Source organism: Orcinus orca, chromosome 2 (assembly GCF_937001465.1).
Source record: "Orcinus orca chromosome 2, mOrcOrc1.1, whole genome shotgun sequence".
Classification (NCBI taxonomy): Eukaryota; Metazoa; Chordata; class Mammalia; order Artiodactyla; family Delphinidae; genus Orcinus; species Orcinus orca.
In genome coordinates, this window is record NC_064560.1 from 196,422,210 (window position 1) to 196,449,845 (window position 27,636).

Genomic DNA, 27,636 nt, shown 5'->3' on the forward strand with positions numbered 1-27,636 from the left:
AACTCCTGGATCAGGTACTTTAGATGGTGCCTTTCATTTGGTTCTCATACAGCCCCATTTTACAAGAAGTGGAGGCTCAGAGAGGTGATGGGACTGTTAGGTCACACAGCTAGGAAGTGTCAGAGCTGGAACCCTGGTCTGTCTGCCTCCCTCCCAGGCCCAACCCACTGCTCCTACCAGGGCACTATGGCCCCAAGGCCCCAGTCTCACCTGGCCCCACCTCCTATTCCTCACCTGGACCTTCTGCCCCCCAGGCAGATTGCTCTCCTCCCCACCCTCCCCCAACAGCTTTATCTGTTCCTTGCCTCCAGGCCTCTGCTCCTCTCAACACCCAGCCTGCTCTCTGGGTATTAGTTATGCCCCAACTGTTTTCAAAACAGGTTTGACCTAGACTGGCAGGAAGGGCATACATAATCTGTCTCCAATGGGAAAATAAATCCTGTACCAGGTAACTCAAATAGGCAGAATTTGATACTGGGAATTAGTTCCTCGGGTGTTGGAAATGATGAAAGAGCAACCTGGAGAAGAAGGGAGGCAACTCTGGGCTTAACAACTGGAGGGAGCTGCCTCCGTCTCTTGGGCTGTGAGAAGTGGGGTTACTGGAGCCCCTGAGCTGGGGCCACTTGGTGGAAGCTAGAACCATGGTGGACCTGGGTGGGGAGAGCTGAAGCCAGCTGGAGTCAGGGACTGCCAAGACACTGCCTGAAACAGAGAGAGAGAGAGAGAGAGAGAGAGAGAGAAATACCACTGCCTCTCCACCTGCTACTCCCCACTCTCCGCCCTCCAGTCTCTGGCTAATGCCTTCCACTGGCTGAACCTAGCTGGAGGCCACAGAGTGGAGGAGCATGGGAAATGTAGTTTTCAGGAGCTGGCCCCCTGAAGTAGAGGAGCATGTAAGGGGAGGACCAGGACTGATCTGAGGGCAAATAGACAAATAATAGCACATGATGCATTCAATAAAATTGTAAACTCTTGACATTGAACTTATAAAAAGAAGGAGTTAAATATGCTGGCTAATGTGAGGTCTAATGTAGATTTTGCCTGTGAGCTTCCCGGCAGCCAGGGCAAAAGGAGAAAACGTAATTCTCATTACCTTATATGAGGCTGCACAACCAGTTCTCCAAGAGAGGCCAAGTTTATCACATGGATCTCACAGAGGGGAGAGAGAGGGACAGAGTGGATGTGTCTTCAATGGTGACTTTTAAATATTGATTCCTGATGAAGACTGAAGATGGAACACAAAATAAACAGATGAATATATTGCAGAGTTAGGGTTCAGCAAAGGCTCTATGGGGACCTCACTAGTACAAGCCAAGTAATTGACTCTTGCAGGGGCAGAAGTAGTCACAGCTGGCTCAGGGCAGAGCCAGGAGGGAGTGATCATCCTTGCCTGAGTCAGCTGTCAGTCTCTCTTCTCAGGGCTGAGACCCCAATGGGAGATGGATGACCGACAGTCTGAGCTGTCCTCTCCATGGAGGACCTGGAGTTTGGGGTTGTGTATGACTTACCAAGTCGTGTGTGTTGGCCTCACAATAGAAAGGCTTCTGGTCTTGGCTCTGAAGGTCCAAAGTCCTGGGTTCAAGTTGCTTGACATTTCTGTATCTCGGGTTTCTCATCTTTATTAATAAGGGCTTGGCAAGTCAGTCACCAATCCTGGAAAACCTAAACCAGCCTAAGCATTTCGATCAGAGGGAATTTAGTACAAGGAGTTGACTACAAAGGGATTGGGAGGGATGGAGAAGGAAAAGGGGATGGTCAGGTTACCTAAAGATGAGTTCCTGTGAGAAGCTAGAGGAACAAAAGGCAAAAGCATCTTTGTGCTTCTGAGTTTTGCCCCTCCTGGTACCCAGATGTCTGGGTGGAAACCCAGGAGTCCATATTTGCCAGCCACTGTTGCCCTTCCTGCAACCACCCCTTCTGGAGGCAGCACCAGAAACCAGGGAAATGTGGCCCCTCCCTTCTCCTTGCCTTCCATCCTCCGTTGGCAAGCCCCTAACCGGAAGCCAGCTGGCTGGCAGTATGGTGGAAGGTTCCGCCCTGGCAGGAAAGGAGGTTGCTGAGGAATGAGTGTGATGGAGCACAACCCACACCATCCAGCCCACCTCCTTAGAAGCTACGGCACATGATCAATGAGAGAGTGTGTCAGAAGTGCTCAGCTGAAGTGGCTGGCGTGTGGGTAGCTGTGATGACGAAGAAACCAGTTGTGCCAGTGATTGGGTCAACAGCTTCGCTTGATCCTAACAGGGCAGGTGCTAGCTGTGGGGAGAGTGGAAAAAGCGCTAGACCAGAACTAGAAGTCCTGAGTTCTAGTCCCACCCCTGCTATCTACGGGCTGTGTGACCTTGGGCAAGTTGCTCAACCTCTCTGAGCCTCTCGGTTCTCATTGGCACAATGGCGTGAATTATTCCTCCTGCCCAGCCTGCCAGATCCTTATGAAAATCACCTGCTATAAAGGATATGAAAAGTCTTTCCAACTATGAAACGGCATCCAGGAGACAGGAGGTTTTATTGCTGTGATCTTGTTTTGTGTTTTGGCTGAGGTTTTTTTTGGGGGGGGTGGGGTGCTTATCTTCTTTTAGGATAATCCTGGAGATCGAAGAACCAGCCTCGAACCATAATGGGGGCCAGCTGCTCTTTGGGGATGATGGGTACCTCTACATCTTTACTGGAGATGGCGGGATGGCTGGAGACCCCTTTGGAAAGTTTGGAAATGCCCAAAACAAGTATGTTCTGATTTGGTTGGCTGGTGGGTTGTTTTACATACTCCTAGTTTACATACTATCCTGGAGGGGGAGTTACTTCCTCAGCCACGAAGTGTAGGGTAGTAGAAAGGGCTTTGGACCCCAGCTCAGTCTGCAGCTAGCTCGCTGGGGAACCCAGTCACTTCCTCTCATCAGTTAGAGAAGAAGAATCCCCATGGGGGGAATAATCATCATCATCATTATCTAGTCATGAAGAATAAAGGTGATCACGTTGTCATGGGTACCTGAGAGGTGACATCACAGAGCCTCTGGGAAGATCAGATTTTCTCTGAAGTCTGCCCAGCCCTGCTGGAGCCAGAGGAAGGAAAAGGGTGTTTTTCAGACCTAATGGGGAGTGTGGGCTGGTTGGGGCAGGGCTGTGTGGATGGGCATGTGGGTTTTCTGCCCCAAGGGTCACCCAAGATGGCCCAGAAATTGAAGCATAGTCTTGCTTTCAGTTCCTCACTTCTGGACTTGAGTAGATGGCCTGCCACCATTCCCCTCCTTACACACACACACACACACACACACACACCCCTAGTGCATATAGATGAGGATATCCAGGAGTCTCAGGGCAGCCTCCTCCATTCTCTTAGTCAAAATCACAAAACCTTCCTCAGCCCAGAAAGTAAAAATAGCGAGTATGCCGTTGATTACAGTAATTAAAGTGCTCCCAATTTGTGACTTGTGCTTTCATATGTGACAGTGTAAGAATCATTGCAGCGTTCTCATGTTTGGGATGTATTTAGAGATGAAGTTGAGAAAATAGAAATTAAGGATTTGTGGATAATTGAACAGGACTTAAAACATTACTTTGCTGTTATGAGTTTTGCCCACTTATGTATCAAAGCTTGGTGCGTGGCGTATGGGCTCCGGGGAGTAATCTGTAGCTTGGTGGTGAGCAGACTGGAGCATATGAGAGGAACTCACTGGGGCAAAACCTAGAAGTCCGCAATAGGGGATTAACTGTGGGACATCTACTGGGGGAGAGCGTTTTATCATCATGAAAGAGAATACTTGTGAGGTACCTTTAATGAGGAGGGAAAAGCTTGGGTGCTGATGCTATGTGAGAATGATGGGGTACACAGTTGCATCAAATGGGCGGACCAGCCAGTCCTGCCTTGAAAAGCAAGCCAAAGGGAGTGCAACAAAATGCTAACAGCTGGGGAAAACCACGCAGTAAGTAAGCGCATCAAAAAATCACAGATGAAGAGGGCGTACATCTTTAAGCATGTTACAGGCTCCATCATGTGTCACTTTTGTTATGCGATGAATGAGACCCAAAAGCCGCTCACCCCCAGTGGCTGCATGGAGGTTAGGGCTGCACCCCGTTCTGCGTGGCTCTGGAGGGCACATCCTGAGGTCTCCTCGCTCCAAGGGCTCCAGAAGTTGATGTTGCACAGTGCCGACGAGTGGCCTCGCTTCCGGTCCAGAGCTGCCTGAGGGACCTGGCAAGTTGTCCCCCTCATCTTTGAGATCAGGGTGGTGTGTGTGGAGTGTGGGGTGAATTAAACTGCTTCTGAGGCCTGTTTGGCTCTCTGACATGCTGCGATGGCACTGGGGGTGTATGAGAGAGATGGCGAGTACCCCAGCCTCCCGTTTCCTGCTAAGATCTGAGGTGCTCTCTCTCCCGTCTCCCTGCCCTGGCCTGTACTCTTGTATGGGGCACTTGACTTTGATTGCAGGTGTTCATTCATTCACTCAGCAAACACTTCATGAGCACCTGCTACGTGCCAGTCACTGTGCTAGGTGCTGGAAGAAAGCTGTAAATAGAAATAATTTTTCTGGTATGATTTGCACCCTGTAGCACAGCCCTGTGAGTAGGCAGGAAAGAGAGGGACCACCTAATATCACAGTGGACGACACCAAGGTCCGGGGAGATTAGAAAGTGTGGTAAAGAGCTTGGATTTCTGCAGCCAGGCTGCCTAGGCTGGATCCCAGTCCTATCATTTCCTGGGAATGTTTTATGCCCTTTCTGAGCTCAGCTGCCCCATCTGTAAAAAGGGGATCACAATAGCACCCACCTACCTAAAAGATTCGTTGTGAGGATGAAACAAAGCAATAGATGGTATGTATGCCCAATACTTAGGACAGGGCCTGGGACTTGGTAAGGTGCCCCATAAATGTCGAATGAATGAATGAGGTTACCCAGCTGGTAAGTGGCTGAGGAGGTCGTGAACCTGGGGTCTCTGGCCGCACAGCCGAGGCTCTCCTTGCACCTGGGTTGGCCGTGGGCCCCGGGCCCCGGCACACCCATCCCCGCACCTGCCCCGCGCTGCCCGAGCCCCTGGCGCGGGGACACCCCGAGCCGGCTCCTTCTGTCACCCGGCCCGCAGGTCGGCGCTGCTGGGCAAGGTGCTGCGCATCGATGTGAACCGCAACGAGCGCGGCCCGCTCTACCGCATCCCGTCCGACAACCCATTCGTGGGCGACCCCGCCGCGCGGCCAGAGGTCTACGCCCTCGGGGTGCGCAACATGTGGCGCTGCTCCTTCGACCGCGGCGACCCGGCGTCGGGCGCGGGCCGCGGGCGCCTCTTCTGCGGCGACGTGGGCCAGAACAAGTTCGAGGAGGTGGACCTGGTGGAGCGCGGCCGCAACTACGGCTGGCGCGCCCGCGAGGGCTTTGAGTGCTACGACCGCAAGCTGTGTGCCAACACCTCCCTCGGTGACCGCCCCCCGCCCCCTACCCCCGCGCCCTCGAGAATCTGTCTCCCCGGATCTGCCCCCCACTCCACGGCTGTGCGCCCGCGCCTCCCTCCGTGGCCAACCGCGCCCCCGACCGGGACTTCCTTGCCCGCGCAAACCCATGCCCTCCCCGCGCTTTACAAACTTGAAACACCACCCTTTCTGGTTGACTGTCTGGGGCCCTCTCGGGAACCTCCCCCCATCCCCTCCCTCCTCCCCCCATCCCCTCCCTCCTCCCCCATCCCCTCCCTCCTCCCCCCCCCCACCCCGCAAGACTCAGGACCACCCAAGAAGCCTTGTTGGGAACCGGCCGCAGACTCACCCAGCTTCTCCCGCCTCTGCAGATGATGTGCTGCCGATTTTCGCCTACCCGCACAAACTGGGCAAGTCGGTCACTGGGGGCTACGTGTACCGGGGCTGCGAGTACCCGAACCTGAACGGCCTCTACATTTTCGGAGACTTCATGAGCGGGTAAGTGGCCTGACAACATTTCTGAGGGGGCAGGGACTGCAGAGGTGAAAGGTGGGGGAATGTACAACACCCTTGACAGCCCCGGGGCCATCTGGCTCCTGTGAGCCAGGACCTGCCGTTGCGCCAACAGGCCAGAGAGGTCACCCTGCTGGAGAGAGGGGAGCTGGGGCTCCAGCTGGGGTCTGCCCGTGGGACCCATGGAGCCATGCTTTATGGCAGTGTTGCCTCCACCCACTGAGCCCCTAGAGGGTGTGTGTGTGTGTCTGGGAGAGGGGTTGGGATGAGTCACACCCCAAACAGGTTCCAGAGGGGGTAGAACATACCTCCCAAGCCTGCTGTGGGTCAGACTCTCTCCCCAGGGGAGCTTATGGAGACCCATGACCATCTCGTTCTCCTGCTGTATAGAGGGGGAAAACTGAGGACCAGAGAGGCCCAGGGAAGTTACACACCTGGCATGATGTTTAAAAGTACAGCTGAGATGGCCTGTGTTCAAAGCCTGGCACTCTTGTTAGCCATGTGACCTTGAGCCGGTTTACTTCAGCACTCTGTGCTTCAGTTTCCTCACCTGCAAAATGATCATAGTACCTGCTTACTAGGGTTGTTTGAGACCTGTTCATACACATACAGCACTTAGAGTCTAGAATGTGCTCAATTTCTGTGTGTTTTTTTTTTGCTTGTTTAATAAGGTGGAAGGATCTGTTGGTTACCTGAGGACCCTTCCAGCCTCATGTGAAATGAATTTTTTGTTTGTGTGTTTGTTTTTTTGCCACACCGTGCAGCTTGTAGGATCTTAGTTCCCTGACCAGGGATTGAACCCGGGCTTCCTGTAGTGGAAGCGTGGAATTCTAACCACTGGACCACCAGTTCTTAATTATTCCCACCCTAGCCTCTCCATGTAAGGGCAGCTGAACTGGGTCTCTTGGGAGAGGAAATAAGGAAGCCCGAGGATGGCAGAATTCTTACCTCCTCCAGGCTGCTGACCTAGGGTGGCTTTGTGGCCAGTGCATCGACAGCTGGAGCTGACAGAGAACCCTGACCTGGGCCTCTGGTTGCTGGGTCCTTCTCCCAGCTTAGGGTCTCCCTCTGGGACTCGGTTATCTCATCTGGAAAATGGGTCTAGATGAAACCCCTTTTTTTTACCCCGATTCTCCTTTTTCCCTTCTGCCGTCTCCCAGGAGTGCCCAAGCCACCTGAACACAGAAATTCAATGAATTTTGCCAACACTTCCCAAACCCCTCTGCTGGGTCAGGCTTTGTGCCAGGGCCAAAGCAACAGAGTTGGCGAGTACCTCATACCCAAGTTGGGGAGACAGACCCACACTCGGTCCACTCGAGTCCAGCCTCAGAGAGCCTGTGAGCAGTGCTGGGGAAGCCCAGCACAGGGGCAGTCAGGAGGGCTTCCCAGAGGAGGGGATGACCGAGCAGGGCCTGAAAGTATCAATAGGTGATTGACAGGCATAGAAGGGAGTAAGGGACAAAATCAACATTTTCTGAAGATGCCAAATTCTCCATTTCACGCTCCGAAGTGGAGGCAGCTCCAGAGTATGTGGAAACTCCAGGGCACCAGCCTTGGAGGCTTCTGAACTGGAAGTCAGCTCCTGACTGCCTCCTGCTGGTCAGCAGGTGGGGTTGAGCTGAGGGGGCAGGAACCAAGCTGGTCTTGTTCACCCCTGTGCTTCTCCTGGTACGTAGCAGGTGTTCAGTAAAGCCTGCACCTGAGTCCGGCTTCATGGATGTGCGGCCTGTGCGCTTACACGGGGCTCCGTCTCAGAAGTGCCCACGCTTGGTTTAATGCTCTGCTGTTACTGTCTTGAAATTTTTAGTACTTTTTGAACAAGGGGCCCTGAATGCTCACTTTGCACTGGACCCTGCAAGTTATGTATGGTCCTGGTTGCATGCATAATAGATGATTGGATGGATGGATTGGTGGGTGGGGTTCCCTCGGGCACCCTGCCAGGCATGACCCCACAGGCCATCCTCCTTCGCAGGCGTCTGATGTCCCTCCGAGAGAACCTGGGGACAGGCCAGTGGCGGTACAACGAGATCTGCATGGGCCGTGGCCAGACCTGTGCGTTCCCGGGCCTCATCAACAACTACTATCCACACATCATCTCTTTCGCGGAGGACGAGGCCGGTGAGCGCTCCTGAGGCTCTCCGTCCAGACTGCCGATGCCTGGGACTGTGCCCCACCCCATGGGTCCTTCTGGCCGCTGATGCCTGGGACTGTGCCCCACCCCAGGGGTCCTTCTGGCCTGGGATTCGAGGGATGGCATCTCAGGCCTGAAATCACCTTCTGGCTGGAGAGTGACGTGTTCAGAGGGCTTGAGCCTTGCTTCGGTGTCAGTTCTCACTCATCTGAGCTTCCATTTCCTTATCTGGAAGATGGCAGCAGTGGTCCCCGTCCTTCCCTTTCCCCAACTCTCACCCTGGGCAGGCTTGCCAGGAGGGATAGCGTGACCCCACAGGTAAGAGTCCAGGGCAGTTATGGGACCAGGAAAGGATCTGTGATGGTGGAAATGCAGGCAGGTGGGGGAAGAGTGCCTCCCTGGGGACCTCCAGCTCCCTGGGTTCCTGATGGCAAATGTATCAGGGCCTATAAATGAAGCCGCGTTGTCTTCAGAAAGTGGTGGGCACCGCTTTCTTGCCTGTTAGTGGGTCCCCCATTCAGGCACTTGTGTTTTCAATGCAAGGAGCAGAGGGGGAGGGGAGAGGAAGAAGGACCATGGAGGCTGGCTCCCGCCTTTGTCCTTGGCCCCGGATTGTCCCTGGACAAAAGCTGAGGGGCCCCCAGTGGGGCCTGGTGGATGCTTGGCCAGGTTACTAAGCAACGCCTTTCCAGGGGCCTTTCGAGAGGTGTCCCCTGCAGGGCCCAGTGCCCAGAGCCCCCAGGCCTGAGTCTGGGAAACCTTTGTTGAACCGATACCCGTCAGAGTCTAAATTTTCAAAAGGGCAGCCTCAGACCCCACCACCCTCCCTGAGCCCACTGGGCCCTTGAAAGCCATTTCTTTCGGTCATTAGGGAGTTAACATGTTTTGGAAAGGGGGAGATGCCCTCCCCCCACCCTCCTCCGCCTCCAGAGCCCAGACCCAGAGGAGGGCCTGGAAGGCACAGTTCCCAGGGGGCCCTTCCTCAGCCCTCTGAGTGACACCAAGGGCTGGACAGCCAGGAGGAGGCCCCTCAAAGACAGACAGCCCAGGGGTAGCATGTTGGTGGTTGGGCAGGTGGCCCCGGAAGGCACAGAGACCTGGGGGTCTGAAGCCAGCAAACGTCTCCCAGCTCCCTCTGGCCTCTGCCTCTCTGCATGATCTTCTGACACGTGCAAATTGCAAAACAAGGACCTCTGCTGGCCCAGTGTCCTCCAGGGACAGTCCATACCGCAGACACCAGGAGGGTAGTGTGGCCCTGGGCAGGGCTTAGTAGTGCCATGGGGGCTCCCCGCCCATGCACGGGGTTGGGGGCTTCCCGCAGATAAAGGCTGGATGGGGCCTTGGGGTGCACCCGGTCCAATGCTGTCACTTTACAGATGGGGAAACTGAGGCTGACTTTTCCTGCCTGGTCGTGGGGTGGGGGGCACTGGACATAGCCTGGCCCCTGGAGGCCTCCCAGAGCAGGACCTCAAGCACAAGCTTGGTCAGGCAAAGGCAGACAATGGAGAAGGGCACCCAGGCCAAGGGAGCAGCACGTGCGGGGAGCTCCGAGTTGCTCCAGCGCCTGGAGCGTAGGGTCAAGGAGGGCTGCACAGCCAGGGAGGGGACCGTGGCCGCTCCCAAGGGCCTCTCTCCAGAAAGGAGCCCAGAAAGGGAAGTAAGGCTCAAAGCCACATGCAAATTCATAGCTGTGCCTATGGACTCTCCAGCAGGGGTCTGCTTGCCAGGGGCCCTGCTCCCTCCCACAGGATGCATCACACCTTGTGGGCCTATTCCTCCCCCCACCAACTTGACAGCCCCCCCCCGCTCCACTCCCACCGGCCACGCTCCCACCGCCCACCAAGGCAGGGCTGGTGCTCCTGGAGGGAGGTCAGGGGCCATTGACCACTCAGCATCCTGCCCTCCCCAGCCCCCAGCTCCCCACCACAGCTGGTCTACCCCAGTTGCACAGGTCACCTCTCAAGTGTCTTCCCCTTCCAGAATTCCCCAGGTTTCCTGGGCCTTGATTTTCAAACACCTCCCTCATGCAGCCCTCCCTGACTGCACCAGTCACCAGGGACATACTTTCCTTCAAGCTCCCTTCTCACTGTCTGTATTGGCCTCTCCTTGGGGAAACCACCCCCACCCCCATCCTTGGGAGGGCTCTCCATTGCCTCTTACAAGGACAGAAGGTATTAGCATGGCTGAACCATCATAACGAGCCACATGTGGCCTGTGTCTGGGCCTCCCAGCTACCACGTCTCCTACATTAGCGTGGGCTTGGGGACAGCAGGTGTTTCTGAGTTCCAGTCCTGCTTAACCGTTCACCAGTTGTGTGACTTTGGGCAAGTCACTTGACCTCTCTGAGCCTCTGTTTTCTCATCTGGAAACTGAGAATAATGAAGCTTAATTCCTGGGCATGGGTACCTGTGGGAACAAGGGCCAGGGGGCAGGATGGGGGTGGGAGAGAGCAGAAAACTCAATTTCCCTGAGAGCATCCGTGGCACCAGGTGCTCATAATTCCATTTCTACAAACAGAGGCTCTGCGTGGGGCTGTCCCGGAGCTGCTGGAGCTCACGTGGGGCCAAGCGCAGGGGCTGGGATTCACACTAGAGGCTCCCGAAGCACGAACTCCTCTGCCCCTGCTACTTGCCTGGGAGGTGCCTGCCGGTCAGTGGAGAGAGACTGTGTCCCCAAGGACTTGGCAGGACCGGGACCCTGGGCAACGATGACAATAGCAGCAGCAATAATAGTTAATACTGATGGAGCATCTCCTCTATGCTCTTTTCATCCTCACAACAGCCCTATGAGGCAGGCCCATCGTGGGGATGAGGAGGCTGCGTCATCAGTAAGCAGCCAGTGGGGAGCGGGGCTGTGGACCTCCGTTGGTGCTCAGAGGTGTGTGATCCTGGGCATGAAACCCAGGCAGGGACCAGAGGTGGGGCTGGGTCACCAGGGAGGAGACAAGAGTCCAGAGGTCAGAGCCTGGGAGGGTCCGGGCAGAGCAGCCGGCAGCCCGAGAGGCTGTGCTGCAGAGGCCCCTGGGCACATCTGGATGCCTTTCTCAGCCTCAGTTTCCAGTTCTGGGGACTGGAGAGTTACACTGACCTGCAGCATCTCCCCTCCTGGCTCACTGAGGTTAGGGTGCACCTCAGAACTGAGGTGGGGCAGTGGGGCTGGCTGGGATGGTATTCCAGGCAGTGTTCTCACTTCTTGCCTCTTTTCTTGTCCAAGGGGAGCTGTACTTCATGTCAACGGGCGTGCCAAGTGCCACAGTGGCACGTGGGGTTGTCTACAAAGTGATCGACCCCTCCAGGTGAGTCCCCCCAACCCCACGCCCATCATGGCCTCAGCTCCTACGGTCTGCCAGGAGCCCTCCCCTCCATTACCTCATTTCCCCTCTCTACCACTCCTTAAGGTGGTTGTAGTTAATATGCCCATTTTTCAGATGAGAAAACTGAGGCCTGGAGAGGGGAAGTGACTAGCTAAGTTCAAACTGCTGGTGAGGGGCAGATCTTGGATTCAAAACCGATCTGCCAGCCTCAAAGTCCAGTTCTATTCATGCTAAGAGGGCGCCAAAGATACCAGTGGGGACCCATAAATATGGGCCCCACAATCACATTTTTTTTAATTCTTTTTTTTAAATTTTAGAACAGTTTTAGATTTACAGACAAGTTGCAAAGATAGTACAGAGTTTCCCATATACCCCTCACCCAGTTTTCCCTATTATTAACGTCTTACATTATCATGGTACATTTGTCACAATTAATGAACCAATATTGGTACATTACTATTCATTAACTGTCACACTTTTTTTTTTTAATTGAGGCAACTCCATACTTTAAAAACAAAAGGATGTCTCTAGTTTTTCTCTAGTGTCCTTTTCTCCGGGATCGCATACAGAATCCCACATTGCATTTAGTCCTCATGTCCTGTTAGCTTCCTCTAGTCTGTGACAGCTTCTCAGACATTCCTTGTTGACCACACTTTTCTGTTGAAAGCACAAAGCTATTAATTACTGACATAACTATTTATCAAGAAAAACATGAGCGCTTGCTCCTTTCCTCTCCCCGAGGTCTCGGCCCTCTTTGGATTTATGTCATTGTGGAGCAGCACACGCAAACTTTGCATTTTCCTTCGTAGGTCTATCCTTATTTTGTATAAACATTTCCACGTTGCAACATTACCCTCAGAAGGCTCCTTTCTGATGGCGGCGTAATTTTCTGTTGAGTCGCTGCACCGTGATTGCCTGATCCGTCCCTTGGACATTTAGGTTATTTCCAGTTTTTGAAAAAAGACTGCTTCTCTAAGGAAATATCACCTAATTCATGCCAGATGCTGCCTGAGACCCACTGTTTCCTTTAGTCTGTGCCGCATCCTTCTGGACTCATGGACCCCCGCGCAACAGAGGGAACCCGAGGCTTAGGGATTTCTGCTCAAGGTCTCGTGGGTGGGAGGAGCCAGCAACAGGCTAGACCCCCGTTCCCTCCCTCCCTCCGTGACCCTTCTCATCCCTTTTTTCATTTTTCTCTTTCGGAATCCATGTAATTTTGTGCATCCACAACATATTGAAGAGGGGGCGCCGTTCCAGAACATTTGGAAAATGAAGAAATGGGAAGCAGAGGGGGTAGGGTGGGGTCATCGTTGCCGCCCAAACATAAACACTGTGGCATTTTTTGGTGTATCTCCTACCCTTTGGCAAGACAAAAATTTTTATGTAATTTCCTTAAGGAACAAAACTCAGCTGGGTCCGTCTGAAGCGTGTGGCTATTATGTGGAGTTCAAAGCAGCCGGAAAACCCACACTTTCTGCAGCTTGGAGAAGGGTGTGAGCTGGGCTGTGTTTCAACCTCTGGGGGGAATGGCCCACATCCCTCCTCGGTTTCCCTCTCTTGCCAGGGCTGTCTGAAAGCCACCCCAGGTCACGTGGCTGCTTCAGCCCTTGGGCTTCCCCCTCGTGCTCTTGGGACCCATTGAAGTCTTGGACCCACGTGGGTTGGTCCCAGAATAGGGTCGGTCCCATTCAAAGACTCACAGATCAACGGCCAGAAGCTCATTAAAATGGGATTCCATTCCTTACTTGTGCCCCTCAGAGATGTCCAAGGAGACCCAATTCATAGCCCTGGCAACCCTTCTCAGGCTCTTTTCTCTCCCAGCCCTCTCCAACCTCACATTCCAAGGCCCCCAGAGCCCTCAGCTCTGCTGCCAGCCCCGAGGCTTTCTCTCTCTCCCCACTTTATTCTTTAGATTGACTTAACCTTTCCCTTTGATTCTGTATCACCAGAAATCCCAGAACCAGAGGGGCAGAGAGAAACCCTCCTCGGAGGCTGTGGGGAATGGGGACCAGGGTAAAGTGCAGGAATGGGGCTGTGGTGACAGTTACAGGAGCTGGACCGGCAGGCTGGGGAGAAGGACTGTGACATTTGATCACATCCCAAGGACACTTCATGCTGAGAATTAGAAGTGGCCCTCCTGCTCTGCAGGCAGAGGCTGAGCGGGCACTTGGCAGGCTGTTATAGGGGGTTCCTGTCCTGGGGTTGGACTCTCGGGGTGATGTCGGGGGGGACATGCTCGGGGCGGGCTCCCAGGGTGCGGCTCATGACCTCTTGTGTGTCTGCAGACGGGCACCACCTGGCAAGTGTCAGATCCAAGCCGCCCACGTGAAGGTCCGGGGCCGCCTCGTCCACTTCGTGCCCAAAGAAAGTAAGTGTCCGCCAAGGTGGGGACACGGCGGGAGTTCCTGCCACCCACACCCGCTGCCCCTCTTCCGGATGTGGATGCCCTTCCTTGGCCTCCATGCCCAGCACTGGGCCCCGTGCACAGGAGCTACTAGGAGCTGCTTAAACCTCCTTCCACTCGTGCAGTGTCTGCCAGTCCCAGGCCACGGTGGGAGGCTCCAAGGGGCTGCAGGCCTCACGACGAGCATGGCAAAGGGAGAAATAGCTGGTCCCAGGCAAGGTTCACTCAGAGTTTTGGGAGGGACAGAGAAAGAGGGTATATCTCAAGATTGGAATGAGTTATTCTAGGTGCAAGGGCGCCTAGGGGAGCGTTTGGGCTGGGTCTGCTATACGAAGGTTCTGTTCTCTCTGGGGAGAGAGGGGTACAAATCCTCATGGGCCGAGGGCCAGGCAAAGCCACGGTGACCACCCATGGGATCTGGGGCCATCTGAAGAGGGTATGGCCCGAGGAGAGGGCTGTTCCACTGGGCCCAAGCTAGGTGGGAACAGAGAGTGCCCCAGTGTTGTCAGATCTTCCAGTTCTCAGGACAAGCAGACTGTCCATCCATCCATCCATCCATCCATCCATCCATCCATCTACCCATCCACCCACCACATACATGCGCTTCATACTGGGGCTATAATGCTGAGTGAGCAGATATGGTCCCTGCCTTCTCAGGTTGTTATTACACAATCTCCCGATTTGAAAATATTGGCAACTAGGTCACAATTTTCAAAACCGCCCTGTGGGCCAAAGGAAATACTTCAGTGGGCTGAGTGTGCCCAGCAGGTCTCCAGCTGGCAGACTGGGGTGCGGGGCAGGAAGAGGGGGAGGTTGGGTGGGTGGGGGGGTACCCGGCCCTGAGGAAGGGGTGCCCCACCAGGAAGAGGAAGGCTGGGGAAGCTGGCTGTTTGGGGAATTCACTTCCAGCTGCAGTTGGTTTGGGGCCTTGGCAGAGTTTTCCGTTCACTCATTCAGCACTTTCTGCATTTCTGTTAGTTACCCGCTGTGTGCTGGATGCTGGGGCCACAGAAGAAGTCAGACGAGGCCCAGTCCTGGCTGGGGCAAACAGAGGGGTCATTTAGTGTCCCAGGCCCTGTGACAGAAGTTGTGCTGGGTACCATGGGGACCCAGAGCAGTGCAGAGCTGGGGGTGGAGGGGGTGGGTTGGGAAGGTCCTGGAGGCTGAGGCTTGAGCCTGGATGGAGAGGAAAGTGCATTGCAGAGGCCGGGGAAGGGCAGCCTAGGCAGTGAAGGAAGCAGGAGAAGCAGGAGCCCTGGGAGCTGGAAGTCCCTCCCTGCGGGTGGAGTGGGGGCCAGGGTGCAGGTTGGGGGAGCGTCTGGCTCATGTTCTGGCCCCGGCCTGCACCTGGTCTTGTATCCAGGCCCTTTCTCAGCCCCTGTCTCAGTGGGTTTCCAAGTGAGATGGGCCGGTGGCCCCGGGATCCCTGCCCATAGTAACTGAGCAGTTTGGGGTTTCCACCTCCCCTGAGGGAGGCAGTACCTGGCAGAGTGTCTGACATGGAGTGACGTTTAGCCCTATGGCTGACCTGGGCCAAGCGTGAGGGCCACGTCCTGCAGGGACAAAGGGAATCACCCACCACAGCTCCCCGACACCTAATGAGTCCAGGTCCCCGTGGAGGGGTCAGTGGGCGGGGGTCAGTGTGGACCACAGCCCCGCACCTAGAGAGCTCCTGACCAGCCCCCCCTGTGATGGGCAGGGGGACCAGCAGCCTTGGGAGCCTGGGGCGGGGGGCTTCACCTGAGCAGAGGGGCCCCGGGCAGGCTGGTTCCCATCCTGCTGGCCTGCCCTCCACCCACTGTAGTTCCCCGCCCCCCACCCCCATCAGCCGTCCTCAGCTTCCTCACCCTTAAACCAGAGATTGGAGCCAGAAAGTGTCATTTGCTCTGAGAAGCTCTCCCAGACACTCCTTCCCTGCCACTGCGCTTAGGAATTTACAGTGTGAGAGTCCTTCCCCTGCCAGACAGGGGACTCCCAGAAGGGGAGGAGGGACGGGGGTGGGGAGAGGCCCAGCAGCGGAGGCACGAAGCACCTGCCAGCAAGTGTGTGCAGAATGGCTGCAGAAGCACCTGGCATCGGCTCCAGGTGGGCACCTTGTGGGGCCAGGGTGACCCGAGAAGCACGCTTGGGGCACCTCATCCTCAGGGTCTGAGTAGAGGGCAGAACGGGACATCTTTCCCTGGGGTCTGCATTCTGGGGTGAAGAGCCAGGGTGGGGTGGGGTCGCGTGGGCTGGGCTGGGGCGGCCGGGGCCCTTCCGAACACAGGCTCTTCCTCTGCGCAGAGTTCATCCGGAGGATGGAGAGCACCCCGCGGCCCAGGGCGCCCGCGCCCACCAAGGCTCCCCGCCGCAGCCGCCCCACGACCCCTCCACTTGCGCCCACCCTGCGGCCGGCACGACCCACCCCGCGGCCCGGGCGCCGTCGGGGCGGCGGGCGGCGGCGGGGACGGCTGGGCACCGCGGTCCCCGAGCCCTCGAACGGCGCCGTGCGTCTGGTGCGGCCCCCGGGCCTGAGTCCAGGCCGCGGGCGCGTGGAGGTGTTCGCGGGTGGACGTTGGGGCACCGTGTGTGATGACGCCTGGGACACCAAGGGCGCTGCCGTCGTGTGCCGCCAGCTGGGCTTCGCGTACACCGTGCGGGCCACCAAGCGTGCTGAGTTCGGCGAGGGCCACACGCTGCCCATCCTGCTGGACGACGTGCGCTGCACAGGCAGTGAACGCAACCTACTGGAGTGCGCGCACGCCGGCCTGGGTTCCCACAACTGCGACCACCAGGAGGACGCCGGCGTCGTGTGCAGCCGCGAGAACCCCGATCTGTAGGCGAGCATCGTCTGTCTGGCCAGCCGGGCTATCCATTGTGCGTCCAGAGCCCGTCCAACCTGTGCGCGCCTGGTGCGTGCGCCCGAGTCTGAGGGTGGGGGGAACGCGGGGGGTGGCCTGGGGGTGGCCCATCTGTAATGCTGTCCTGTGGTGCGTGCAGTGCACGCGTGTTCTTTGTGTGTTCCTGCCCACATGTCTTTGAAACCCCGCAGCCGCAGTATGTGTTGGGATCTGTGTGGCCCCTGTGGGTGTGTGGGTGCAGCCTGAGGTGTTCTTTGCTCGCCTCCAAGCATCTCAAGCAGCCGCAGGAGCACAGTCTGGTAGAACCCTGAGCCCTGAGGGCAGCTGCCCCTTAAGGGCAGACATGACCTCACTGCACTCACAGAGGCACAGCCGGTGGGTGGAGGGAGGGGACCAGGCCTGCCCTGCCCACGGTGGGGAGTGGAAGGCCCCAGACCAGCTGGAGCACGGCTTGAGGAACGTGGCCCAAAGGGCGTGGACCGGTGGCCTGGCAGTCAGAGTTGCTGAAGAGAACACGAAGGCATCTAGTAGGGCCAAGGCAAGTCATCAGACTGATGGGTCCAGGGTGACCCCTGGGCTGTGGCTGTCCCAGCGAGGGTCAGGCTGCCTGGGAGGAAGCGAGTGCCGGGGTGGGCTGGCAGGGATGACAGGATGACTTCCGGGAGGAGCCTTCTGGGCCTCAGCATCACACTGGACCCGGCCACTCCAAGCACCACGGTCGCTGGTGAGGCTTCAGATCTCTCCACTTCCGAGCCGGTGCCAGGGCCACCTCCGTCATCTCCATTCCCCACCCACCCTGCTCAGTGAGATCCCAGGGAACCCTCTGCCCCCTCAACCCAACCCCGGGGGCCGACCGGGCTGCGGACCCAGTGAGACCACGGGTGCTCCGTCACCCTGTGCTGCGCCAACAGTGCGACTGTTTACAAACCCCTTCCTGCCTCTTTTCTCTGACTCGCACCTGCCTGGAAGCGGAGGGAGGGGGTGGGAGAAGGGGGCTGGGCCTGCAGCCTCTGTCCTGCTCACAGGTGGAAGTTCCTTTGCCCACTAAGGGCCTCAGCCTTGGCTCATGCCAGGCCGGTCAAGGGGCATCAAGTATGGCTGGGCTCAGCCTCTGATAGGGGGCCAAGGAGGGGAAGCAGATAGATGGTCACCGGGCAGTGAGGACCGGATATGGCCCGTGTCGGGGGCGTGGGGGAGGGCTCTGGGTGGGGCATCCCAACCCAACCTGGGTGTTGTCCTGGGAGTTGAGCTGGCACTAGGGATGGTGTGCCTGGCAGAGGAAATGGTGCGGGCAGAAGCCTGTCGGGGTCTCCCAGCTGCTCGCTGAAGCTGCGTGAGGAGTATGAGGCTGCAGAAAAAAGCTTTAGCGTCACCCTCTCGAACTCCCCCCTGCCTCTGCCCGAAGTGGGGTGGGCGAGGGACCCAGACCCTTGTGGCTCCTCTAACCCTGTTGAGCCCCGCGTGGAAACCACAATTAACCCTGCCACCGAGTGTAGCCTGTGTGCTGGGCACCGTCGTAAGAACGGTGCCGCATACCTGAAGTCATTCAATCCCCGCAACAGCCCTCTTCCTCCCCTTTCACAGATGAGGAAACCGAGGTGCACAGACCTTAAATATCTTAGCTGAGATCACCCAGCCAGGGAGGGGGAAGCCAAATGTGAACACGAGCTGGCTAGCCCTAGCACCCGCCAGGTGTATAACCACTGAACCCCCTGGCTATACCCGCAGAAAGTCTCAGCATGGCCCAGGGCCCCTGCCTGCTGTAGGCTGCCAGCCTCGCTGGGAAACAGCTGATGGAGACCCCCCACTGCCCAGGGGTGGTTGACTGGGCATCTTCCAGGTCGCTGGGACATCCGGAAGTGTTAGGAGCTGGGAGGCCCGTGGGGACCATCCAGGCCAAACTCCTCACTGTGCTGATGGGGAAATGAACCTGGGAGGCTGAGTGTCCCAGGCCTTTGTTCAGATGGGGCCGAGCTAAGACTAGAGCCCAGGGAAGGCGGGGTGGCCCTCGGGGCCCTCAGAGCAGGGCAGCACCATGGCCCTGCTCAGCGGAAGGGCCAGGGCTGTTGGTCCCTCTGGCTTCGAGGTGGGGTATGGCTTTTAGCAGCCTCTGCCTCCTCTTCCTAGGGCTCCTCTGTGCTCTTTCCTGCCCCTCCCCACCCTGTGGAGCCCCCTTCCTCATTCAAGGCCTAGAGGACATGATGCCACAAGGCGGGGCCTGGGAGGTGGGCACCTCCCACTGCAGCTCGGCACCCACAGCCTGGGCCCACCCTCTGGGGCCCGTGGCACTTTCCCCAAGTGGCAAGGGGGAGTGGTCCAGCCCTCTGCTGGGCCCTGAGTGTCACTGTTGTTTGTTGGGGCAAGTAGGGGAGGTCCCAGGCCCCATCACTCCTCTGGGCAGGGCTGGCCTTGGCCCGTCAGTGTTGCAGGAAGGGTGCTTCCCCTCCCATCACCCCTCAGGCTCCAAATAAGGCTGAGGCTGCGGCCTGACTCCTGAGAATGAGGCTCACAGAGACACACTGCTGCTTTACTAGTAATAATAAGGTCAGGTGGCTGACACCGGCTGAGCACTTACTATGCCAGGCACTGTTCTAAAGGCTTTACAGATTAGTCACTCTTTAATCCTTGTATTAACTCTACGAGGTAGGTGCTAGGGTCACCCTCCCACCCATTTTACAGATGTGGAAGCTGAGGCCCAGGGGGCCTTAGTTACTTGTCAGATGTCACACAGCCAATATTAGAAACCAGGTAGCCTGGCTCTGGAGCCCCAGCTGTGTGCTGTCACGCTGTGCTACCTCAAGAGCACTGAATTCAGTGTCCCCCTCGTTGGGCCCCATCATTGTGCGGATGGGGACACGGGCCCATCCCGTGGGAGGGGCAGGGAGGGGCAGGGTTAGGCGCAGACTCCCTGTCCCGTGCTCCTTTCACTCCACCACCAGCCTCGGAAAGCCAAGGGAGCAGTCACAAGTGACTCTGTCCCCAGGGACTTTGATCCTGCCTCCGAGTCCTCTGAAGTCGCTGGGGATGGAGGCTAGTCTGGGCCAAGGCTCTCCGTGCTCCCTATAGGCCTCTGCCCTCACTGCCTCTAATCTGGCCTCCAGTCAGCAGCTAGAGTGATCTCTCAGAACCTGCCCAGAGAAGGACTGCCTCTGCCCAGCGTCACACAGCTTAGTTCTGGAGCCCTTGGAGCCACCGCTGCAGGGATGTCCCAGGTGTGGCCCAGCACCCGGGACTGCATGCATGGTGTCAGCCTCAGGTAACAACACTCCAGGTCTCTGGCTGGGCCTCATTGGTTCCCTGTTCACCTGCATCCCTCTGGCAAGCCTCAACTGGGCTGGGCCCTAGGTGGCCACCTTTCTCCTCTGATGACAGGAAAGGCCCACTGTCCCTGGCAGCCCTGACAGCTTCAGTCAGTGGCTGAAGGCAGCCAAGCTAGGGAGCAACCTTCAGCTCCCCAAGGCATTCCTATGTTTACACTTTGCAAATGCTTGGCTGGGAAACAACGCCTGGGATGTTAGGGGTCCAGCCTTGACTGTGTGACCTTGGCAAGGTCACTTAACCTCTCTGAGCCTCATTGGAAAACAGAAGTAATCAGCAGGATTATTGGAAGAAAAATGAGGTAACATTTACAAACGTGCCCAGGACGTTCCGTATTGTTTCTGGACAGAAAGCTCAGTAGCAGGCTGTTGGCGCCCACACTGGCAGCTGCCAGCTGCACAAGACAGGGTGGGAGGGGCATGCCAGGTAGAGGGACCAGCATTAGAATGACCCAGGGACAAATCCTCAAAATGGGAGGAAGATGAGCCCCTTCAGCTAGCATGTAGAACCCACATGTTTTGTTTTGTTTTTTTTTTTTTGCGGTACACGGGCCTCTCACTGTTGTGGCCTCTCCCGTTGCGGAGCACAGGCTCCGGACGCGCAGGCTCAGCGGCCATGGCTCACGGGCGCAGCTGCTCCACGGCATGTGGGATCTTCCCGGACCGGGGCACGAACCCGTGTCCCCTGCATCGGCAGGCGGACTCTCAACCACTGCGCCACCAGGGAAGCCCAGAACCCACATCTTCTTGTGGGAGCATCCGTCCTCTGGTCCTGCTGCAAAAAACTAACCTTTATTGATCACTTACTATATGCCAGATGCCTCAGGTATGCAGAATCATTTAATCCTCACAACTACCCCATTAGGCACCCCTGACACTGCGGACAAAATAATATTGCCTGCCATCCTGGTAAACGATGAATGTTGCCCGCCATCAAGCCATCAGCCACTGCAGCCACCCGCTACGGTGCGCCCTGAGAGGAATTCAAGATGGAGAAAAACTGGATACTGGCCCTGATAGTTAAGATGCATGTCTAAGGAATAATTTCAATGAGCCCAGACTCTTACATCTTCAGCACTAAAATCATTAACTTGAGACGTCTGGTTTTTGTGATTAGCAGTAATCTTTTGATGTTTGACTACATGTTTTTTATTTTCAGCAAAAACTCCTATATATGTATCCTGGCTCCACCCTGACCTCTTTGGAACAGTTCCCGAGCTATCTGAGAGGCTGTCTCCCAGGCTATAGTCCTCAGCAATGTCCCCAAATAAAACATAACTCCCAACTTTTAGGTTGTACATTTTTCTTCAGTCAACAGCTCTTTTCCAGATGATCTCCAAGTTGGCTATGTGACTGGGTCCCTTATTCAGAGGGGGGTTAGCTTTGAACCAAGGAGCTTGATCTTTCTCTTTCCCTGGTTACTGCACCCGTGCCCTGCCTCCTAGGAAACCACTTCCTGTATGGAAGCCATGTGGCCAATAGCTACCACAGTGGATAGCATTTGCCCAGACCTTCCCAGTGAAGGGCCAGATGGTTGGCCACATGCTTCCAGGCAGCTCCCTCTGCTGGGGGCTTGCAGTGCTGCATGTCCAGGCAAAGGGCTTCCCCTGGGAGCATCAGTGTACAGTCTTAAGCATTCCCTGATGCTCACAGGAGAGCCGGGAGGCTCAGATGAGGTGGCGATGGGACAGAGCCAGAGGTCACTGGTATTGACCCATGCACCAGAGAATATTAATGCCCACTTCTCTCCCTAGCTTAGATGGACACGTTCACACTGACAATTGTACCCTGAGACTGTCCCATGCCTGCCCCAGACTGTGGCCAGAGCAGTTTAAGATCTGGTCCTGCCCTCAAAGAACAATTGTTTGGTGTCCTCCCCTCAAATTTCCCCCAACCCCTGGAGGTGTCACAACCTAGGAGGGTCTGTCCTGGTCTCCCCGCCTCCCTCTCTCCTGCCCCTCAGGGCCAGCCAGTACGTGCCTGTGACTGCTTTTCACCACCACATGGGGGCAAGGTGGCAAGCCACCATCTCCCAGCCCTAGGGGGAGGCTGGTGCTCCCCCTAGGATGGGGCCCCATTCCCCGAGCTGGAATGGATGTCCAGCTTGCCGTGCTGGGGACAGAAATCCTGTCTCCTCCGTGCTGGACCCCACTCTTAAAGCTTGGCCCTCTCTGACACCCCATAGCCCACATGCCCCAAGCACTCATGCCCCTGGTGGGGACTGTCCCTGGCTGTACCTGGGAAGGAGGTATACAGCCCTTCTCTGTTTTTCCCAAACCTCTCAGGATTCTGGGACTCTGGCCCAGGGGCATGTCCTCTTCTCAGAAACCCAGCAGCATCTAAACTCTTTGGGCACCTCCTCCCCGGCTGTAAGGATCTTTATCTGGATTGGGAGGGGGCACACCTGGCCCTTCCCATCCACTGCTCTCCTTCTGGGTTGCTCCTGAATCTAAGAATTGGGAAGTAAAAAGCCCAGAGCTGGCCTCTTCTGTCATACCCGGATTGGTAAGAAGAAGCAGGTTATAAAAGGGAGGAAAATCTTCGTTAGTAGTTCAAAAATACCCTTTGGCCACCCCGGGCACATTTCTCGCTTTCGCGCTTGAAGGGGACTTTCCGTAACCGGATTTTCACCCACTCCAACCCTTCGGGCTTGGGTCAACGCCTTGGACGTTGCGGTCGCGGTACCCCAGTGGGGCTTCCCCTTGGTCTGGGTGGCAGCCGTGTGCTCTTCATTCGCAGGCATAGGCCTCCCTGTGTCCCCGGGGTCCTCTTCACCTGCCCCGTGTGGACAGGCCGGGCAGGGGAAACCAGCTTTGGAGGTTGGGGTTCCAGGGAGAGGTTTGGGAACAGTCGGCGTGATACAGAAACTTGGAGGCTGGGATGGGGTTTCCAGGAAGGTTTAGGGAGAAAGGAAGGGGCCTAGGAACGCGCGCGCAGAAACGCCGTTATTTGGGGGCGCCAAACCGGGCTGAGAAGCCAGCAGGATTTAGCGCCGCCGCCAGGTCAGCATGCGCCGAGGAATTAGGGTTGCCAGGGACAACGCGTTCTGGGCGGAGCTGCTGTTGGGGTGGAGCTTGAGGGATGTGGGCGGAGGCTTGGGAGGCGGAGAGAAGGCGGAGCTGGGGGGGGGGTCTGAGCCAGAAGTGGAGTTGTTATTGGTGGAGATCACATGCTCTGGGCGGGGCCTGGGAGCCGGGAGGAGACAGTGTTGATGTTAGGACGGAGCTTCAGGATGGGCGGTGCGAAGCCGGGGCCGGCCCGGAGAGCTGGAGCCGGAGGCGGAGACGTGGTTGGCGGGGACCGAGCTCCTGGGAGGGGTCGCAGCCGGCGGGGGCGGAGCCGAACGGGCGGGGGCGGTGCTGGGTCGCGCCAGGCCTGGGGCCGAGGCGGCGCGCGGCGCTGACAGCTGAGTCGGCTCGCGGCCTCCCGCCCCCTGCGTGCCCGGCCCCGACCCCGGCCTGGCCTGCCCCGGAGCCATGAGCCCCGGGCTGCTGATGCTGCTCGGCAGCGCCGTCCTGGTCGTCTTCGGCCTCTGCTGCACCTTCGTGCACCGCGCTCGCAGCCGCTACGAGCACATCCCCGGGCCGCCGCGGCCCAGGTGAGCGGGGGGTGGGGGCGGGGACCTGGATGGGGCTCTCGCATGGGGGACCGGGGGACCGCGTCCAAGCCGGCATCGGGTCCAGCCTTGCCATTGCGCGCGGCCGCTTGGAAACGGCGGCAGGGAGAGGGGCGCTAACTATTCTTAGTAACAAATTACTCACAGCCGCAGCAGCTGCTCGGCGCCCACCGCGCTCTGCTGGGCCCCGAAAACGTGATGGCAGCGACAACCCTGTTAGGTAGGCGCTATTGTTACCCCATCGTTCAGACGAGGAGACTGAGGCGCGCAGAGGCAAAGTCACCTGCCCAAGGTCACACAGTTGGTAAGCCTAGATTTAAACCCAGGTCAGCCTGGTTCTAAAGTGGGTGCTCTTAACTTTGGGACTTGGATGGGGTTACTCAACCTGGGTTGTCATACACTGTACTTTGGTCACATCCCCCCTCTTTTTTTAAAATTTCTGTCCTGGTATCTCCTTTTTGTCTTCTCCTTGGTACTTCCATTCCATCCTCAGCCCTCACACCACTCATCTTACCTCCCCCCTACTCCACCAGAAGTTCACCTTTCTGAAGTGTCATTTCTGTGTCATTCAGACGTGTCATTTCTTTGCTCCAAAGGCTTCCCATCACTTAGAACTAAATCTAATTCTAAATTAAGGCTACTCTGGGGCCAGCAAGGCCCCTGCTGGGCTCTCAGAACCCACTCTGTGCTGTTCTAACCCCAATGCTTGCTCACTGCTGCCTCCAGTTCTTTCTGCATGCACCCACCCCAGCTGAACCCCTCCTCCTGGGTCTTCCTTTTCACCACCTACCCTGTATAAAGCCCACCTCCTAGCTCCAAACTCCTTATGGGGCCATCATCCCTGAAGTTACCTTCTGTTCACCTGTTGACTGTCTGTTCACCTGTTGACTGTCTGTCTCCCCCTTTAGAATGTGAGCCCTGGGAGGGCAGGGATACTGTGTGTTCACTTGTGTATCCCCAGAGCCTGGGACATTGCAGGTGCTCAATAAATATTTGTTGACTGAATGAATAAACAAGGGTATTAGACACACTTCTTAAAACCTCAGGACACCAACATTCTGGAAGGCACCCACCTCCAGCACAAGCCGGATGCCCTGGCATTTGAAGCCTGAATCCCTGCTTGGTGGGTTTGGGAAAGATCTCTAGCTGGGGACACAGGGAGGCAACTGTTCTCCCTGCCAGCCCTCTCTCCTCCCAGGTGCCCTCTCCCACCCTTTTCCCTTGCTTTGCAGCTGTGTCTTCCCCTCCATCTAGATGGTTCTTCCCCCAGCCTTCTAGGCTTGTCTTAAATGCCAGCTCCTCAGGGAGGCCCTCCCTGCTCCCACACGCAAATATATTTTGTTCATTTTATAAACTCTAAGTCACCTGAATGGTAATTGGGTAACTATTCGTGCTACCTCTTGTTAAGTGTCTGTCTCTCCCATAGGCCTGTGTCTGTCTTGTTCACTGCTGTGCCCCTGACATCTCGCTCAGCATGCACAGTAGACCCTGGATAAACTCTGATCCAAGGTGGATGGTGGAAGGCTCCTGCCAATTCTGTTAGATACACTCTCACCCTTTCAGGTTTTCAAATCGGCCGTCAAGAGCTTGGAATTGAATGAGTTTTGTGCTCATTCTGACAGGCCTCCTCATGACTTGACCTTCTCATAAACCCAAGTGCTTCAGACACTGCAGACCTGAGCCAATCTCTGTGTCTTAAGAAGAGAGAACTTAAATCAAGCTCCTCTCGGCTACTCTCCCCACATCAATTTTTTAAATTGCATTAAAAAAATAAAGTTATGTATGCCATAACATTTACCCCTTTAAAATGTACAATACAGTGCTTTTTAGTATAGTGACGGAGTTATGCAACCGTCACTGCTAGTTCCAGCACATTTTCATCACTGCAAAAAGAAACCCCATAACCATTAGCTGTCACTCCTCGTTGCCCCCGGAACTCCCGTGGCCCCTGACAACCGCCTAATCTGCCTTCTGTGTGTGGGTTCGCCTGTTCCGGGCATTTCACATAAGTGGACTCACACAACATCTGGCCTCCTGCGTCTGGCTTCTTTCACTTAGCAGAATGTTTCCAAGGGTCATCCATGTAGTAGCTTGTGTCCATATATCTTTCCCTTTTATGCCTGAATTCTCCCTCAAGTCTTACACCACAAAATCTACGTGTGCCCTACAGGTGTGTGGGTGGGTGCGGGAGGCTGGCTATAATTCGGGTTGGGCTCTTTATTCTAAGGAGGTCAACTGAACAATGCATATACGAAAAGATTGTGGGTTAAAAACCGGTTGGTGGTCAAATACAAAACTGCACTACATGAAGGTTCTGGAACCTCTTTTTAGCGTAAATCAGATGCTTTGGCGTTCAGAGCCCGGATCCCCAAACCTTGATTGGCAACACCATGGCTGACGAGAAATCTATGCGTATTGATTTCTCCAGTAGTGTGCTTTAGGGCTTTGCCAGCTTGCAGGCAAGGAACCCTCTGCCCTGCAAGAGGCAGCTGCTGTGCTCTCGCAGCCCCACTCTTCATCCTCTTTTCTGCAAGAGTCACCAGCAAGATGCCCTCCCTGAGTGCCCTGCTTCTGTGTGCTGATTACAGACAACATCCTACTGCAACGATCCATGTAACAGCTGAAAACTCAGACCCCATGTTCAGATCCTACACAAACACTTGTAGCCTCTGTATTTCTCTGTCACTGCTCTGAGCTTCCTCATCCCCCCCCCCCACTCTCCTGGTAGTGTGGGATGAATGTAAACTTGACAATGCAAAATCTCTCTCCCCCAGTTTTTATTTCTTTTGTAATAAGTTTTTCAAAACTCCTGGGCGGTGCTGCTTCTCTCCACCCTCTCCTGCTTGCCGAGTCGCCAGGCCTGGGGGCTGTTCGACCGTTGCTGGGTCGTTCTCGGTGATGGTGGAGACCCACGGCTGGCTCTGCTGGGCGGCGCCTCCAGGGGACTTGGGGTGCCCAGCTGAGCACTCAACCACCGCATCCCTCTGGCGCGAGGCACTTTCCTGGCCCCGCGCCCTCACCCTCACTCCTAGTGGGTGGCCCACCCCTCAGCCATCTCGTGGGCTCCCGCCACCCCTCTGTGTGGCCTCACAGTGGGCTCTCCAGATGACTTCTGCTCCAGTACTGTCCCAAACTTTCTCTGCCCACAGGAAACCTCGGATTCCCACTGTGCCTGTCGCAGGGTTATAGGAAACCATGCGTGCTGGGGACCGGGCAGGGGAGGGGGATTTTTGCCCTCTCCTGTCTCCCTGGGTTGCTCTGCCATATCCCGTCTACCACCAGGGGCACACCAGGTGGGCTTCGGTCCGCCCCTCCCCATCCCAGGAGTCTCCCATCCCCTCCTTCCATCATCCCTCATCTGGTTTCTAACCCCTGGTCTCCGGGCCCTGCCTTCGCCCCCCACCCCCAGCGCCCCCTGCAGGAACAGGAAGGAACGGGTCGTAGGCTCCTTTCTTGCCTGGCAGTGAGGACCCCACGCCACGCCATGCCCTTGACCTTCATGAGGTGTCACTCACGTGCCTCCCCAGGTGGCTCTGGACTCCGGTGCTTAGGGCGGAGACTCTCAGGCCTGTGACGGTGAGGAGGGTCCAGACTCTGTTCTCACTCAGGTGACTCAAAACTGAGAATATTCTCTCCAAACCTGCAGCTTTGGGGAGTGACCATGGGTACTAGATTATTCTGGAAATACAGCCAGTCATGTGTGATGTCCACGGTCCATCTTGCTGCAGGCGGGGCGGTGTAAGTTCAAAGCCGCTCCCCTCGAGTGGGCGTGGCTGCCCGGCGCCCCGCCGAGCTTCCTAGCGCAGGCCCCGCCCGCCCGCTCTCCCCTCAGTCCCTCACCTCCTGTGCCAGCCAGCGCACGCTCAGCCTTTATTCTCGCCTCCTACTTCCCTGAGCAAGTGAACAGCGTGAGACAACTTCCTTCCAGGGCTCTGCCGCCACATCAGCCCCCTGGCCTGCCCTGAGCCCACGTGCCTTCCCCCCGGGACCTCGGTGCTCCTGGCCAAGGATGCCCGCCCCACCCCCACCCCACCCCCCCACTGCTCCGAGACTCCAGCAATGCCCCCTCTCCTCCGTCATCACTTTTCCTTCTCTTCTGCATC

The 27,636-nt window shown here is 56.6% G+C and overlaps 2 protein-coding genes and 1 long non-coding RNA gene across 5 annotated transcripts in view; 2 read left to right on the top strand and 1 right to left on the bottom strand.

The window, feature by feature from the left end:
• Window positions 1-21,202, top strand: part of HHIPL1 (HHIP like 1) — a 29,368-nt gene extending 8,166 nt beyond the window's left edge. Inside the window, exons 3-10 of one of the 2 annotated variants that reach the window (XR_007475824.1) lie at window positions 2,580-2,723; window positions 5,078-5,406; window positions 5,771-5,897; window positions 7,885-8,030; window positions 11,257-11,338; window positions 13,642-13,724; window positions 16,044-16,651; window positions 21,077-21,202. Coding sequence is in view for 1 of the 2 variants with exons in the window: in XM_004262387.3 (XP_004262435.1) it covers window positions 2,580-2,723; window positions 5,078-5,406; window positions 5,771-5,897; window positions 7,885-8,030; window positions 11,257-11,338; window positions 13,642-13,724; window positions 16,044-16,579 (1,447 nt within the window). In the remaining variant the exon portion in view is untranslated. Of the gene's footprint in view, window positions 1-2,579; window positions 2,724-5,077; window positions 5,407-5,770; window positions 5,898-7,884; window positions 8,031-11,256; window positions 11,339-13,641; window positions 13,725-16,043 lie in introns of both variants that reach the window. The other variant, XM_004262387.3, reaches the window with a different exon arrangement.
• Window positions 307-5,881, bottom strand: LOC125963624 (uncharacterized). The gene is made up of 4 exons (XR_007475829.1): window positions 5,749-5,881; window positions 1,509-1,616; window positions 1,094-1,225; window positions 307-702 (listed from the first exon to the last, which is right to left on the bottom strand). It is a non-coding gene; the product is annotated as an uncharacterized LOC125963624 (long non-coding RNA).
• A 2,046-nt stretch (window positions 21,203-23,248) lies between the features above and the next one.
• LOC101280175 (cholesterol 24-hydroxylase) overlaps window positions 23,249-27,636 on the top strand; it is a 34,253-nt gene continuing 29,865 nt past the window's right edge. Inside the window, exon 1 of one of the 2 annotated variants that reach the window (XM_049706510.1) lies at window positions 23,249-23,515. In XM_049706510.1, the coding sequence (XP_049562467.1) occupies window positions 23,394-23,515 (122 nt within the window). In that variant the 5' untranslated portion in view covers window positions 23,249-23,393. The remainder of the gene's footprint in view (window positions 23,516-27,636) is intronic. The other variant, XM_004262388.3, reaches the window with a different exon arrangement.